This window comes from Pempheris klunzingeri, chromosome 6 (genome assembly GCF_042242105.1).
Source record: "Pempheris klunzingeri isolate RE-2024b chromosome 6, fPemKlu1.hap1, whole genome shotgun sequence".
Taxonomy (NCBI): domain Eukaryota; kingdom Metazoa; phylum Chordata; class Actinopteri; order Acropomatiformes; family Pempheridae; genus Pempheris; species Pempheris klunzingeri.
In genome coordinates this window covers 13,083,144-13,099,656 of record NC_092017.1, presented here as the reverse complement: position 1 = coordinate 13,099,656, position 16,513 = coordinate 13,083,144, and the positions used below count along the sequence as shown (strand labels likewise).

The following is a 16,513-nucleotide window of genomic DNA, read 5'->3' as shown; positions in this document are numbered from 1 at the left end:
AGGTTCTGTGTAGTGAGTATAATGAATGAGTGTTTTTGGCTTCACCACGAGAGCAGACAGACAGATTCTGGGACAGCACGTCTGATTTCTGTGCTCTTTTTCTGAATAAACATGCCATGTTTCAGTGTTATAACATCCATCAGTAACAAAACTTTATACAATAGTACCAAAACTGAAGATACCTCCAGCTAACACTGCAGCTGCTGCGATAATTATAGAAGAAGCACAGTGCTGTGTATATGGGTAAGCTCACATTATTGGCCTCGTGTTACACTGTGTTCAGTCTGCCAGTTAAGACTAACAGCAATGAAAATTCAGCCAGCACTCGCTGTAATCGAGCTGTCATTCCTGCAGACAGCTGAGAAGAACATCCCAGCATAAATATACACACACCATCAAACAGGTTTCAGACTTATCCTAAATCTGAAACTATCCACCGTGTGCCTGCGCATATCTTTATTTGATCTGAGTCTTATCCAGCCCTCACATCGGATGATGCCTTCTGAGACGGGCACGTTGTAACTTGCTGCTTCAATCAAAGGCATCGAGGAGAATTCTGTTCCCTGTTTTTCCCCCCCGTCTTCTTCATTTGACAATCAGGGTGACTTGTTGACGCGTCCTCCTTTGTCCTGTCGCCGCGCGTGACATCAGCACTGACATGATTACAGCTAATGGCTGTCGCAGGGACTGGGTCGCAGGAAACGCTCCAACACTATATTTAGACTTTTTATTTCACCGCCTCTTCTGTGATTTAGAAAGCAGCCATTTGGGCTAGACACATCTCTGGAGTTCAGAATGAGTTTGACCTCCACCTGTCAGTCAACACCATGTCATGCTCTGCGAAAAAACACTGTCACCGACCGGCAAAGGTGAGGATGATGACAATGATAGCAATGGCGATGGAGACGGCGATGATGATAAAGACAGTAATGGTAGCCAAGATGATGGCAATGGAAGTAGCGCTGATGGTGATGATGGTGGAGGCAGTGATGAGGGTTGAAGTGATGATGAAAGACGTGACGGTGCCGTCAGTGAAAACAGAGGTAATGATGATGACGGGGGTAGAAGTCACCTGGTGTCAGCACTTTTGAAGGAAGACAGTGGAGCTGACTAACAAGGGCTGACTCTGTGCTCCTCTCCTCTCCCTCTCTCCCCAGTTTGAAGCTTGAGTGTGACAAGTTGGCCAGTGAGAAGTCAGAGATGCAGCGCCATTATATCATGGTGAGTGACGCTATGTGTTTGTGTGTGTTGTACACCAGAAACCATGGCTTGTTCATCCTTACATGCATGTTTGACGGTTGTAATATTTGATCCTCACACAAATTCCCCTTTAGCTGGTTCAAATATCACACTACAGATGTTGATGTTGATGTTGATATGGAAAGATAACTGTTGTCCTTGTGTTTTCACCCTCCCTATTAGTGACCCCACAACCTTCCCTTTGCAGTACAATTGTTCTCTTGTGTCTCTTTTCTTGGTGCTCATTTTAAGATTTCTCTCTCAAAAGGCAATTCTGGTTTATTACAACTTGGATTTTATTTTCATAGGTTTGGCCATCTGGTCCGTGTGCTCACAAAAATGGCACACAGCAAGAAAATTGTTAAGATCTTGGAATCTGTTGCCACTGCTGAACATTAAACTAAACACAAGTCCGACTGGGCAGAAAACACGAGCTGCCAGACAGTCCTACAGGTTTTGAGCAAATCCAAAAGCTTAACCAATAGGAGTTGGAATCTCAGAATCCAGTTTTGATTCTTGGTATCACAGTTCGATTCCCGATCAATTTACTCACCACCACCACCTGGAATGTCCCGGTTCTTCTGTGGAATCAAAAGTTTATATCAACCAATCTTTATTTCTAAAGTGCCAGTTCATAACAAATGTTATCTCAAGACGCTTTCCATAAAGAGCAGGTCTAGAACAAACTCTTTTATTAACGACTGAAGAATTCATATACACGTGTTATGAAGTAAGAGTGCTCTATTCTTCTGTTATTAACGTATATGCACTTAAACAGTTGCCTTAAGATGAATTGTAATAATTTTCTATGGATGCAGCACCTTTCAAAACATAGTTAGAAAGTGCATCACAAATAATACAAAAAACACTTGTACCACTAATATACACCCCATAACAAAAGGAGAAAAAAGAAAAAAACTGTTTTTTTAATGCAGAAATTAATGCAGACAAGCAAGTTTATAATTATGAGTTTTTAATAGTGATTTCAAAGAAATCTGCGAGGTCACCATGCGAATACTGTTCCAGAGTTTTGGGCCCCTGACAGCAAAAGTGCGGTTTCCTTTCTTTTTAAGTCTACAGCGAGGGACTGTCAGCAAAGTTTTGTTGAGGTTGCATGCAGGAAGACGGGGAGGCTTTAGATGACTCCAGCGTGTCTGTAAGCTGTCAGCATGGCCCTATAGTGGGAATGACGACTTGATAACAAAACGTGGGACTTTGCCACAGTAGACCGACTGTCATTTTCCACTGACAGTCAAAGTTGGTTCCTTTAATCATGACCATGAACCAAGTCAGTTTTGCCTAACCTAACCTAACGATGCGCTGATACAAACGCCGTAATTGGATCATAAAACAGAATAAATTTTCCAACAGTGATTTTTAAAACACGTGCCTTTCCAAAACCACCCAGCCAAATTTACAACAATAAGACCATAGTTGAAAAAAACTTGAATTGTCTGATTATTCACTTCCTTTGTTTTTTTTGGAGGAACTATGTGTTATTCCTCTCTCCCCTTCATTTCCTCTCTTTCCCCCACATCTCTCTCTGTCTCTCCACACATGCACGTTCGCATGCAAACACGCACACACAGATGTGCTCGCCCGCTCTCTGCTCCACCTCAGGGCTAATCTCATTGTTGCTGGCCGTGGCTGTGTAGCCGTCTGATGTTTTGCCTCTAATTGATCCTCTGACTGGCTTTAATCTCATCTAATCTGTGCTGCCGCACTGCTCTCTCCACCATCAGCCAGCCAGCAGGCACACACACATGCACACACCCACATACACATTTCCTCTCTGTTTATTTCAGGCAGGCGTGAGTGCATACAAACTCGCACACACACACACACACACACACACACACACACAGAAGCATTGTGAGCCTGTTAGGAGAGATACACACACTGAAACGCACACAAACATGCAAACAGATATAATGAAAAAAATGATCACGCAAAATTTTGAGAATCAATCTAGTTAAAGTGTAACATCTAACTTTTCATATTCACAATTTTTGTTTTCTTTCTCTTTTAGTATATTTAATCACTGTAAATTATCCAGAGTAAGGCAATACTAGAATTAAGCTCAGCTTCCCCAATTACCCCAGTTTCCAAGATTTCTTTGATGGTTGAGTAAATGTCCGGCAGGATGTGTAGCAGCAATGAAGGATTTACATCATGTCTTCATCTTTACACAGATCAGTTTGTACACTGTGGCTATAACTGTCATATTGTACTGCCATAGTGTGTTTAAAGAATGCTGCTTTGTTCCTAGTCCACTCGTTGGCCTAATGGGCGCATGTGCCAAATCACAACACTGAAAGAAGGCAAACAAAGCCGTATACATACAAAGAGTGACTGAAATGTTCTCAGTCGGTCTTGTCTGTTCTCCTCTTCTGGGTAGGATTTGATGCATTTTAGGACCACCTAGATCATAAGCACTAGATTTTTTTTCATCAACTTCTTGTCGTCTCACCTATCAGCATTACTGTCACGGTAAACATGAAAGAAAGTTCAAGCAGACCAGCCACAGAGCCTGCTAGGTAGTGTCATTACATTTTTGAGGCGATGCCCAAAAGCTACAGGCCAACATCAAGCACACCTCCAGTACATGAGACCAGGAATGTCACTTTTTATTCAACATTTGAACAACCGTTTGAACAAAGGAAAATATTTTATATTAAATCTACTTTGACTGAGACATAAATGCACTGTGCAGAAGTGCAACAGCCCATGCTGCGCACTCCATTGGGGCTCGCTCATAAACCTCAATGGCGCTCTGATCTATTACATCCCCCGTTGCCTTATCAGTAAACTGGCCATTTGGTGTCTTCATTAGCATAAAATGGAGACAACAAGTGAGCTATGCTAAGCAAATAACCATAGTACCAAACCATCTGAGAACTAATGTGAAGAAGCATTTTGGATTTAAAACCACAGATGGAAAAATGTTGAATAAAGGGGATGCTGTTTGCTACCTGCAGCATGGTTACCAAGACAACAAATCTGAAGTCACCTGTGAGGTTGTCACTCAGTGAAGCCACTAAGCAGCTAATTTACACTAAGGCTACGCGTGCCATGTTCATTCAAACTTGATTTTTTTTAATAGACAGCCCTAATTGGGAATGTGATACTTTGATGCAGCCAGGTTTTACTCCAGTTTTAATCAAACTCTGCATGGACGCTTGCTTCAGCTTCAGCTCATCAAAACCTTGACTTGTAATGTTATTTGTATTTCCCTCTGAAATACAAAGGGATTTTCCTCAGTAGAAACCATCTTCAGATTCAGCTCCAAATGTTGCGATAAAATTGAACTATGACTGCAATATGGCTTATCCCTGCTCCTTCACTTGCTCACTCTTATGCACACGCACACACACACACATTATGCACATGCACGCACACACAAAGCACATACATACGCACACTTTCAATCGCACTTCCACTCCATCAGTGACAGGCCCGGCCTTGTATCCGCACAACAATGCATCCCCCCACACACACACAAGCACACACACACACACGCTCCTCTAATAGCATATCAGGTTGCCCCACTCCCCCGGCCAGCAGCAGCACCTCCATTTCCCCAGCGCTGTAATTACTTTAGGGAGCTTCCGCGTGGGCCCGAGCAGCTACAGTAAAAGGTGTGTGCGTGTGTGCGCGTACGAGGTGGTGTCAGTGTGAGATCGAACAGAAAACAACAATGCTGTGTGCGTATGAGTGAGAGCAAGAGAGAGACAGAAGTGTGTATGTGTGTGTGTGCATTTATGTGTGAGAGATCTGTGTGTTTGTTTTCCAGTGACAGAGCCAGTCCCCCTGCAGACAGAGTGGGTGATTAACAGGGTTGATGCCTAGGGGGTGGCCCTCTCATTAACACTGAAACACACACACACACACACGCACACACACGCACGCTCTCTCATAACAGAGGCTCTTTCTCTTCTGTCTCTTCTTTTCTTTCTCAGTTCCTTTTCCTATTTGTAGCTGAGTCTTCTCTCTTTGTGTGTGTGCATGCAGGCACGTTTGTGAGTAAAATTACGTTCATAGAATCAAAATCAGGGATCTTGGAAGTCATTAAGATGTCAAAGATGTGATATGGTGGGATGAGGGTCTATTTTGTGGTGAAGGATAATTTTGCTTATTTTTCACTTGTATTACCTAAATTTTAGCTTCATGATAGAAAATCTTGCCATATTCTGGTTTGCAGTGAGCATGCCCTCCATTACACATCAAGAGAGGAGGCCTGGGAAATATCGCCATTTTTTATTGTCTATGATTATTATCTTTTTTTTTTTTTTTATGTATGGTTTATTATGGCACATTGTTAGAATATTAACAACACTGAGCAATTTACCAAATAACATTTTTTGAAGAAAGTCAGCTAAAAAAGAGTTTTAGTACAATTTTCGCATTACAGTTTTACAGTTTTATCCAAATGCACATCAACTATTTAGCATTTGATTTGTCACACAGTGTGTAATGAAATGTTAGCTTGGAGTTCCTGTGCACAGTATTTTCTGGGAAAGGTTAAAGCTCTTTGATGTCTGTGTTGTTAAAACTTTTTTCTTCCTCTCTCTACCTTTCTAGTACTATGAGATGTCCTATGGGCTCAATATTGAGATGCACAAACAGGTGAGTCTGCATTTAATCCTTTTAGGAAAAAAACATCTTCTATTCCCATCACGTTACATATAAAATGTTGTATGTCCTTGGAGAACACACTGGATTCAAACTGAGGGGCGCATGTGTTTTTTGGAGCTAGGCCAGAAAAATTAACATCGCAAACTTCTGGCGTCGATGTGTTAAATGTGCTTATGTTGCTGTAGTTGATGCTGGCACTCTGTGGGTCAGGGTAGACTCTTAAACTTTCCATAAAGTAAGGTAATAACAGGTACATTTTCCATATTTTTCTTCACCTGTATGTCTGCCACAAATTTCTGTATGCAGCATGTTCAGTATTCAAGCTTAAAGCCCCTAGAAACCACTTATTTATCAGATGAAGCTGAGTCGCAAAGTAAGCAGAGCTAAAGATTGATGGTAAATTCCTATGTCAGTGTTGGAAACACAGGAGCCTCTTGGATCATTAAACTACACACCAGGGTTATATTATGGCCACCAGAAATATTTAAACCTTGTTTAGGTATGAGTTGCTTCTCTCTAAATCTGTTCAAATTCACTACTTTTTTCACATAACTTCATTCTCCTACACACCTGTTTACCAGTTTGGAAGTTCTCTGCAGCAATTTACAAACATTTCTTTATTGCAGTCAGGAAGAGAGCAACTTCTATCTAGTATTGATCAAAAACCCAGATGTGAGTTTTTTTTTGTTTTGTTTTTTACATTTTTTGACATCAGCCTGACATTAGCGAAGCAGACTGCATCATTTTAAACTGGTTGTTGGCCAGTTTCTTCATCGCAGTCTGTCTTCACAGTTGCCTGTTGATTCAACTGGGAGGGTTTCATGGTCGTCAAAAACTTGGAGGTGTCCCAGCTGCCACTCACCTAACACAGTCCGTGCATTAAAAAAAGACTTTTACTTTCAGAACCTTGAGCATCCAAAATAACCCCTCACACTTTGTTAGTCTGTTGATGCAGACACAGCTGTGCATTCCCAACCTCATTCCCCCACTGTACACCTGCAGCTCACTGATTGGCAGGTGTGAATTGCGGAGATAATCTCCCATCACTTTGGGGGTGTTCAGAGACATTTGAATGATGTCACCTGAGGCTGTGTGTGTACAATGCAGGCGCTCAGGGGGTTAGCTTTTCTGCCGTCGCCAAATCAGTTTTAGCTCACTCTGTACACTCTACCCGTATGGAAATTTGTGGAAAGGAAGTGGATTTTTATAATTTCTAAATCTTGGAAAGGTTATTGCCATTATAGTCTCCACAGTCATGTCACAATGTGGATGTTAATGTGGCAACTAAAATAGTTACATAGTGATAACTGCTGCAACAGCTGAAAGCCATATAGGAGCAGCCTCCCTAAAACCTTCAAATCCAGTGAAGACAGTTTGTGAGAGAGAAAAGAAAAAAGGAAGCCCTCATTCAGGCAGGGGAGGGGCGAGAAGCCGATATCCATACATCAGTTTGTGTGGCTGAAGCTGGGGGAGTAATTTATGCTCAGGCTGTAGGAGGGAGAGAGCGATGGGCCTCCAAAGGGCCAGCCCTTATCGGTGACCTCGCCTGGCGCTGCCCGTCCACACACACACACACACACAAATACACACACTGTCTCATGATTGACGGCACACACTGACAGCCATACTGGGAGAAGCGAGAAGGCTTTGACAAATGGATAATCACACACACACACACACACACACACACACACAAACAGAGGTAGCAGCTTCCGTGATTTAAAGACCCTCACACACATGCACCCACACTAGCTCTGAGGTAGGAAGCACAAGCTGGGCACTGTGATGCATGAGGGGAAAACACACACACACTCACACAGCACATACGCAGACACTGAGCTGTGTGTGTGCAGCTCATCACACACTTTTCCTCTGGCAGGGATGAAATTCACAATGTGTTTTTGTGTGTGTGTGTGTGTGTGTGTGTGTGTGTGTGTGTGTGGGTTGAGACTGTCTGCACGGGCATTTGTGTGTGTGTATACATGTGTCCCCCCAGTTAGCGCATATACTTGTCTGTGTGTGCGTGTGTTAGTGGCATGTGTGAGTTGTGTGTTTTTGGTCATGTGTGCTCCTTTAATCCTGAGTATGTGCTTTCTTTGTGCACAGCGTGAGTGGGTGAGTTGCTAGTTCTATTAGTGAGTTGAAATTGAAGGGGATGTGTGGAAACGAGTGTCGAGCAGCATTCATGTCTAGGCCTATTGTGCACAGTCAGTCTCCCCTCCTCCTCTTCCTCTGCGCCTCCTCCTCTTTCTGCACCTCTGTCTCTATTTCCCTATTTCTTTCTCTCTCACACTCTCACACATTCAATTGCTCCCTCTTGATGACGCTGTCCTACTCAATCCAAAAATGCCTCTCCACTCTGTCTGTTCACTCTCTTTTCTCTCTAGTTTTTCTCTCTGTTGTGTCTTGGCGAGCAGAGGGAAAGTTGAGTTGTGGATTGAACTGGGACCATGTTGAATGAAGCCACATTGTTGCTGGGTCCTCTTTATTGTTCTATTGTTCTGTTTTCTTACCATGTTTTTCCTCCTCTACGTTTAGTTGTGAATGTGTGACCTGCCTGACAATGTAACTCTTGCATCTGTGTTTTGTTTACACGGTGCACATAGTGTAGGCGCTTTCATTGTGTCTAAATGTACTTTGTGTACACGCTGCACAGTATAGCAAATGCCTAGCGGATATAGTGAAAGAGACCTCTGTGCTAGTCAGGTGTCTCAATCAACAGAAAATTAATCTGCAACTATTTTAATGATAAATTTTAGTCATTTTTATGCCTCCACAGCCATGGTTGACTATAGGTTTTTCCGAGTTGTCGGACCATCCGTCCCATTCCAGTGAACACGATATCTCAGGTCTGGAGGGAATTTCCTCAAATTTGGCACAAACGTCCACTTTGAGTAATAGATGAACAATTAGATGGATAATTACATTTTCGTGGTCAAAGGTCAGAGGTCACCGTGACCTCACAAAACACAATGTTTTTTGCCATAACTCAAGAATCCATATGTGAATGTTGACAGCATTACACAGAAGCGTCTGATAAGATGAGGTGCTGACGTTTTATATCACAAAGGTTAACCTTACTGTGACATTATAATGTTCTGCAAATACTGGTCACTTAACTGGCCATTATTGGACACCATAACTCAGGACCACAAGGGGAGATTGTGACCATATTTCTCCTGTGCTGTCGCGTGGAAGATGTGTGTGAATGTTTTTAGAAGCAACATGCATGTTTTAAGCATGGTCTCCTGTCATGGCTACCACTCTGTGTTCAATCAGACTCAGCAGAAGGTGTGTTTTATAGGTTTTCAATCTTTTTTTTAGGTATTTAACAAATGAAGAAAAGGTATCATGTCCTTTTATATTACTGCCAGGAAGCAGTAACACAAGACACTCAATATACTGAGGCAAAAAGCAGCAAAGACAGATACTACAGCGATGAATCCAGTCTGTTGCAGATCCTTGGTTGTCTTTGTCCAGTGTCCTTGCCCAGTTTTATTTTATGTATGTTTTATTTGCACACATTCATTGCTCTTGTCAGTGAATGCATGCTCCAGTGGCACTTGAGGAAAGCTAGAAAGAAGCAGAGTACAATGTAAAGAGTGGACCAAAGAGAGAAAGAAGCGTTCAGAGAGAAAAAAGCCGAGGGAGAGACACAGAGACGAGGATAATAGAGAGAACAGATAAAAGAGGAGACAGAAGCCGAGTTGGAAAAAAAGACAGACGGCATAAAGGGCACTGAAAAAGAGGAAGAGCCATAGTTAGCATGGAGCGAGTCCCACAGAGACATTTTAGAGAGACATTTTAGAGATGTCAGGGAGTGTGTATGTATAATGATGAGCGGATAGGAGTGAAGCGCTTGATGGGGAGCTGTGCTCTGCATGCCTAATGACTGTTAGGAGGGCCCCTCTCTCCTCACCGCGCCACAAATTACGCTCTAACACAATTACTGCTACTTTGCATATCTCAGACGGATTGGATGATTACCAACCAAATGTGATAATAGACCTGTATTTGAGAAAGATAGGGAGCGTACATGACGAGAAAGAGGAAAGGGTGTGTGTGTGTGTGGGTGCGCGCGCTTGAGTGGGTGATTGTTACCGTGTGTTTGTGTGTGCGCGTGTAATTGCATGTGCATCCTAGAGTTTTGAGAAAGAGTAATAAGTGCAAGCAGCTTAATTAATGAGGTGAATAAAGGGAGTCTGATATGTCTGATGTGTGAATGTGTGATGCACGATATGTGTGCCCCAGTTTGTGAAGGTCATAGCAGATGTTTCCCATACCGATAAGAGTGTTTGAATCACCAGGGCTTAAAGAATAAGCCTGGCTATATCCTTGATTTTTTTTTCTTGGTCCATAAATCCCATGAAAAGACCAAAACAAAAACAGCAAATTGATCCACTAACAAGCTTTTTCCATGTAGCCAAACCCCTCTGTGCCATAGACTTCCATTGCTGTCCAATAATACATACATATACATATATATAGAGATAATAGGACCTTTTAATCAGGTTGAAGTTGGATGGAGCTATGCTGAGTCTTGTGTGAAAAAGGCCTGAGGTTGCCCTTCAAAACTCGACCGCCACAGTCTTGGTAGGAGCATGAGGGTGTGGTTTCCGCTCCATTTCCATTTGGCACACAAAACTGCATATGCCACTTATGCTGAGTATAAACAGCTCTATGCGACACCTACACAAACATCACGTGTGCCGACAGCAACAATACAGAGAAATAAACACACTTTCGCCGTGGCTGACTACAAATAGAAAAGGTACTGTGCTGTCTCTGACAACACTTAACGACTGGCGTTTGCTCTCCTATTCAGCTGTTTTTCCTTACGCTCGCTGCTACGTAGCAATCGCCACACTGACACGACCAAATGAAGTCAGTGATATTGGAGCAACAAATCTAACAAGAGAGTGAGGGAGCTGTCAGTCGAGCACAGTCTGTACACGCCCACACTGTCCTGAGACGAGGTCTAATCAGCTAACATAAGTGAAAGCACCTGTGTGGGTGAATTAAGGGTGTGTAGGGCCTTTAAAAACTCATCAGTGAGGTTACACGGCTGCTCTGGGTGACATTTTCCTTCATTGTCGCCAAATGTGTATTCATCCACATCTGAAAGTAGTCCCCAACAAATACACTATTTACTCCTGTTTGAGTAATGTTTACTAAGAACTACAGTGCCCTGCGTTTTTAAAGAAACTACCCAGCCTTTTTTTTCAGAAATGAACCTTATATTTGTGACCATTTTATGTGGTTAACAACTTCTCTGGGACTGAATGGGTTTTGGGCTGAGTACCACAGACAGGGTAGCGATGCTGGAAAGTATAGAGACTGACACAATATTGGTTTTTGTCTTTTAATGGGTTTTGTTGATTCAGAGTGATGCCAGTATTTCCTCCTTTTAACTAAAAAACTCTCTCTTCCACAGGCCGAGATTGTGAAGAGATTGAACGGGATCTGCGCACAAGTCCTCCCCTACCTGTCTCAGGAGGTAAAAACACACACACACACACACACACACACACACACACACACACACACTGACACAAAGACGTCACTAACCCTCTGACCCTCAGCCCTATTCCTTACATCCTGGAATGAGATCACCCTCATTCCCGCCTCATTACCTCTCCACCTCCGTGACCCCTCGCTCAGCTTCCCTCGCTCCTCTCCTCTCCACTCTACTCCTCTCCACTCCTCTCCTCTCGTCATTCATCATCACTCGCTTCCCGTGTTCCTTTCCACCTCACTTTCACTTTATTCTGCCCTCCCCCACTCCCCTGTGCCATATTCAATCCGTCCTCCCAGTTTTGCCTCCCCCTGCGTATTTGACCTCCTCCTCGAAATCCCCCTCCTTCCCTTTATCTTTCCCTCCTCCACCACCTCCTCCACCCCACTCCCCTTTTCCTTTATACATGTGTGTGTTTGTGTGTGTGTCAGCGTAATAAATGGTTGTGCGATTCAGATAAGCCATGCTCTTATCTGCCCACCAGGGCGTTGACCTCCACCCATTACAGCACACCAGCCAACCATCCATTCGCCAGTGTCTCACAAGGCGTGTGGGGTGTGTGTGTGTGTGGGGGGGGTGTGTGTGTGTGTGGGGGGGGTGTATGTGTGTGTGTGTGGGGTGTGTGTGTGTGTGGGTGTGTGTGGGTGGATGAATAGCTGAATGGCCAGAGGGGGGATGCATCACCAGAGAGGGTTGTCGGGTCTCTGTTGGGACTATTGATATTGATCTAACCTCTCCACCTCTCTCCCCCCAAACTCCCCTTCCCTTGTTTCTGTCTTGCTTTTATTGTCTCTCTCACTTTCCTTCTCTTCTCTTCACACCCCCACCCTCACCCCTCACCCACCGTCTCTAGCACCAGCAGCAGGTCCTGGCGGCCATAGAGAGGGCCAAGCAGGTCACTCCCCCAGAGATGAACTCCATCATAAGGGTATGACGTTCCAGCACCCAGCCCAAGGGTTTTGTGATGACTAGAAAGCACAATTATCGATCATAATCACTAATTCTGTTGTTTATTTCCTGGCTTATTGTTTGTGACACGTTAAACATCTATTCTTTGAAATGAGCTGGACAGATTACCAAGCTTCTTTAACTATACTCATTAATTTTGTTGTAAATAAAAGGTGTTTTTAAAAGCCACGCAATATGGAAAAAAAACTGTTAAATGAAAAATGTTTATATGGCCCATCTTTAGCATAAATCAGTAATATAAAGTAAATTAAGTGAGCGGAATGAACGCAATCTAATCGAAAAGTGCTATAATAAATATCAGATTTGTGAAGCAGTATGTTCAATAGCCGGTGAGGTTTGGTTGAAAATTTAACTGCATAGATTCAGTATCGTCCTCCATTAAGTAAGGAGACTACAACAAATGTTCAAAATTAAAGAGGTATTCTGACTTTTAATCTCTAACATGGGTCAAGCTCCAAGAACACTACATACTGCATTTCCCATAATCAGCTTGTCTCTCATTAGCTCCTACTTGGTAGAAGCACACGTCTTTCAAACTCTATGCCTACAGTTTCTTGTGTTTGCTTTCTGCTATAAATTTAAGCCAAAAGTGAAATAACCCTGATGACATCACAATGGCATCATCGGTTATTTTCCTGGACTGTAAAAACCTCCTCCAGACCCACCAAAGACATTAAAATATGGTATAAAAAGTAGTACTGGTTTTCGTGGTGAAAATCAGTTTACTGCTACTTTCAATCATCGTTTTCTTTCAAATTATTAGTGATTATAATTGAGTGTCAAAGTAGTAATTACACCCATGTAAAGGATAAATACAAAATATTAACAAATAGGGATAGTCACGAACATTTTGTTCACATGGTATTAACATGGTATCTGTGTATACATCTAAAGGGCTCTGTGCAAAAAGATGAACGCAAAGAATGTGAATTGATGTCACTTTTGCAAATTACTTATGATTACTTTTTTTTTATATTTATTTATATGCATATTTGAGTTGTACAAACTTCCTAACTAAATGGGATGGTATTCTCCACCCTACACTACATGGTCATAATTCTGAGTTGGTCTCAGCTAGCTGAGCCTCTCCATCATTCTAGTATGAGTCTAGTTTTAGCTAGCATAGCCACTCTATCACTGTGATGAATGATTCAAGGAGGCGCCTTGCTTTGGATACAGAAGATACTGGTCTCCATAGGCCTGTGTTTAGGACAGGACTGGAATATCTTACTTTGATATCTGCTAATATCATACTTCACATATAAACACCTAGAGGATGTAGAGCATTTGAGCTGTGGCTCTGAATGTAAAGCGGAGCTGTTGACATTGTAGGTGTTGCCTGTGCAAACTGAGGCTGTTAGATACTGTTTATGAGAAGTCAGTCAGGATTGTCATAAAATCAACCCACAGATGTGTCATCATGCTGAGGGTGTGAACAACAACAGGGAGGGATGAAAAAGCACAGGCTTGGCAGCAACAATCTGTCGTCCTATACATTAAATGTATGTGTATCCCATGATATTTATTTATGTGCATTTTTATGTTTTCTTTTGCACCACGTCTGTGCTCTGTAATTTCTCCATTTTTGTGCTGTGTTGAGCCCTCTTGTTTTCTTCAGGTTATATATAGTGAAAAATGCATCTATTATAAATAGGTTTTGCATGCTGCATATTTCCATCTCCTCCCGAGCTTTTATTTTAGTTATGATATGTTCCTTCCATCTGTCCTATTGTGCCTGAGCTATTAGTGCTGTGCCTCAGGGCTTACATATTAAACATAATTTGCGATGTATATTAGGGCTGTGTATTGCAGATTTTGTGTCTCCCTCGAGTGTTTTGCAGTGATTTGTGTGCTGGATCTATCCTGCTGTGTCTAAGTTGTGTGGGGTTGTCTTCCATGCAGCAGCAGCTCCAGGCCCACCAGCTGTCTCAGCTCCAGGGCCTGGCCCTGCCCATGACCCCTCTGCCGCTGGGCCTGAGCCAGCCAACCCTCCCCGCCGTCACCACCTCCTCTGGTCTCTTCTCCCTCTCCTCCCTGCTGGCCTCCCAAGCCCAGCTGGCCAAAGAGGAGAAAGCGACACGTGACGGAGTCGACAGCCACCGCGAGGAGGACGGAGACAAGTCTGATTAGATGGTGTCCCCATTCAGCTCTGTTTTTATCCAGAGACCTGAATCCCCAGATCTGAGCCCCCTTTGGCCTACAGCCTCTCCCCTGGTCTCCCTCTCTCTGACCTTAGCTAGCATGGGCTTGAGACCCATCACCACAGCTCCAGCTACAGGCCCCTAACCAACTCCCATTACTGGGAGAGCTCTGACACCTGCCCCTCATGTCAGACTAGTCCTGATCTCTTCATAGTTACATTACTTTGGTTGTTTCCTCATCCTCCCCTCTCTTTACCACCATCAGTGTGTCTCTCTCATGCATTGTGGGTCTTTTTTCAGATCCTGTCTCGTTTTTTATGTGGTTAAGCTTCAGTTATTTTGTTTATTTTTTTTATCAGGACTACTTTCTATTTCTGTTCCTTCCTGCCTCTCTGTCGCTCTGTTTCGCAGCTCTTATTCCTGTTAAGTTTCTGTTTCTGTCTCTTCTCATCCTTGCCCCACCCCCTTCTGTTCTAAATGGGTCCTTGTTATGCAGGACTGATCTGTGAGACTGAACGCACCATACTGTAGGTGTTAAAACAGGCTAAATGTTAAATACAGGGATTCTTTGGCAAGCTGAAACACTTGTCAGCCACAACACAGGATTCCTACAAACTTGTGGAGATCAAGTAGTGTTGATATTTTTGGCAGTTCAGATTGCATGCATTTATTCCAAGCTCAAAGCTGCTTTTGAGTTAAAACGGTGGATTGTCGTTGATCAGAGAAGTGTTTTAAATTGTGCCCCGGCCGAAGAGAGAGAAACGTCCTTAAAGCAAAACACACGTCCAAACCAAAAACTGCTGCTTTTACAGCAGAATTGTTGTAATGAGAAAACATCTCCCAGTCAACAAACTAGAGATTTTGTGTATAATCCTAAATTCATATGGAGAAAGGAAAAGCACCTTCTTAGTGGAAACTTCATGCTGAAAGCCGTCAGACTCGATAACAAACCCACCTTAGTAAGTAATCCCCTCCCACTTATGATCCTTGCCTGACCCCGCGAGGTGCGTCATCTAAATCCACCCAGCACCTTACGGAAAGGCAACATTTTCATCAGTAGCTACATGAACAGAGATGCCACTTGACTCTTGCACCCTCCCACCACCTTTTTTTTATCTTTAATGTGCACTAATATTGGAGCAGGCACAGAAGGGAGAGCGTGTGCATGCTGTGTGTTTGACAGCAGAGGGCAGTGTGTGTCTTTGAGGAATCCTCCTCGCTGGGTTCTGGCCTGAGCAAAACAAGGACAGGGCAATGACGGAGCACAGGCTGTGTCACAAGGGGAATGGCTTATTCATCCTCTCTGTGTGTACAAGCTTAATATACAGAGACTAGACTTGTGACATTAATCTCTGCATGCGGTCAGTCTGTGGTCTACTTTAAGGAACATCTCGACATGAAACAGAAACGCAACTTGGACCTGTGCTTTTGGTCCCTCTGTAAATTCAGATTTGTACACTGTAACACTACATTATACAAATGAGTTAACACCTACATTCAACGCTGAGTGGGAAATCTCCATGACTTAACAAAAGTACATCAGCGCAGATCACACAGATGAAGCACAATGGTCCTCCACAGCTGCCCCGATGAGTAAAACAACCCAAACTCCTACTCGGGTGTTTTCAATTACCTTGATTAGGCCTCTTGTCAGATGGAAGTTGGGTGAACCCATAGTTAGGAATAATGTGACGTCACCAAACTCTGGTTTTCCTTCGGTATGAGATTTGTAAACTTTACAATGTCCTCAGAAATTACCTCATTGGGGGCGTCCTAGTGGACCTGTGGTTAAGACTCACAGTGTTATCGCAACTTCCCCAGTTTGATTCTAGCAGAAGAGCTTTGCTTCAGGCTACTGCTCGGGTTTGATTACTCAACAACGAACTTTGGCTGATGTGAGGCGTCTGTGCTCGTTTGGCATTCAGGCACTTATGAGATGCACCAGAGCTTTCGGAAACATCTGAGTTTCCCAGCCATAATAATCACTGGGAGTGTGAGGGAGATGTAAGTCAAG

At 43.2% G+C, this 16,513-nt stretch overlaps 1 protein-coding gene across 2 annotated transcripts in view; it reads left to right on the top strand.

Moving 5' to 3' along the window:
* Positions 1-14,750, top strand: part of tle5 (TLE family member 5, transcriptional modulator) — a 37,877-nt gene extending 23,127 nt beyond the window's left edge. Inside the window, exons 3-7 of one of the 2 annotated variants that reach the window (XM_070832492.1) lie at positions 1,158-1,221; positions 5,821-5,865; positions 11,309-11,371; positions 12,243-12,317; positions 14,264-14,750. In XM_070832492.1, coding sequence (XP_070688593.1) covers positions 1,158-1,221; positions 5,821-5,865; positions 11,309-11,371; positions 12,243-12,317; positions 14,264-14,488 — 472 coding nt within the window. In that variant the 3' untranslated portion in view covers positions 14,489-14,750. Of the gene's footprint in view, positions 1-1,157; positions 1,222-5,820; positions 5,866-11,308; positions 11,372-12,242; positions 12,318-14,260 lie in introns of both variants that reach the window. The other variant, XM_070832491.1, reaches the window with a different exon arrangement.
* Positions 14,751-16,513: the final 1,763 nt, after the last annotated feature.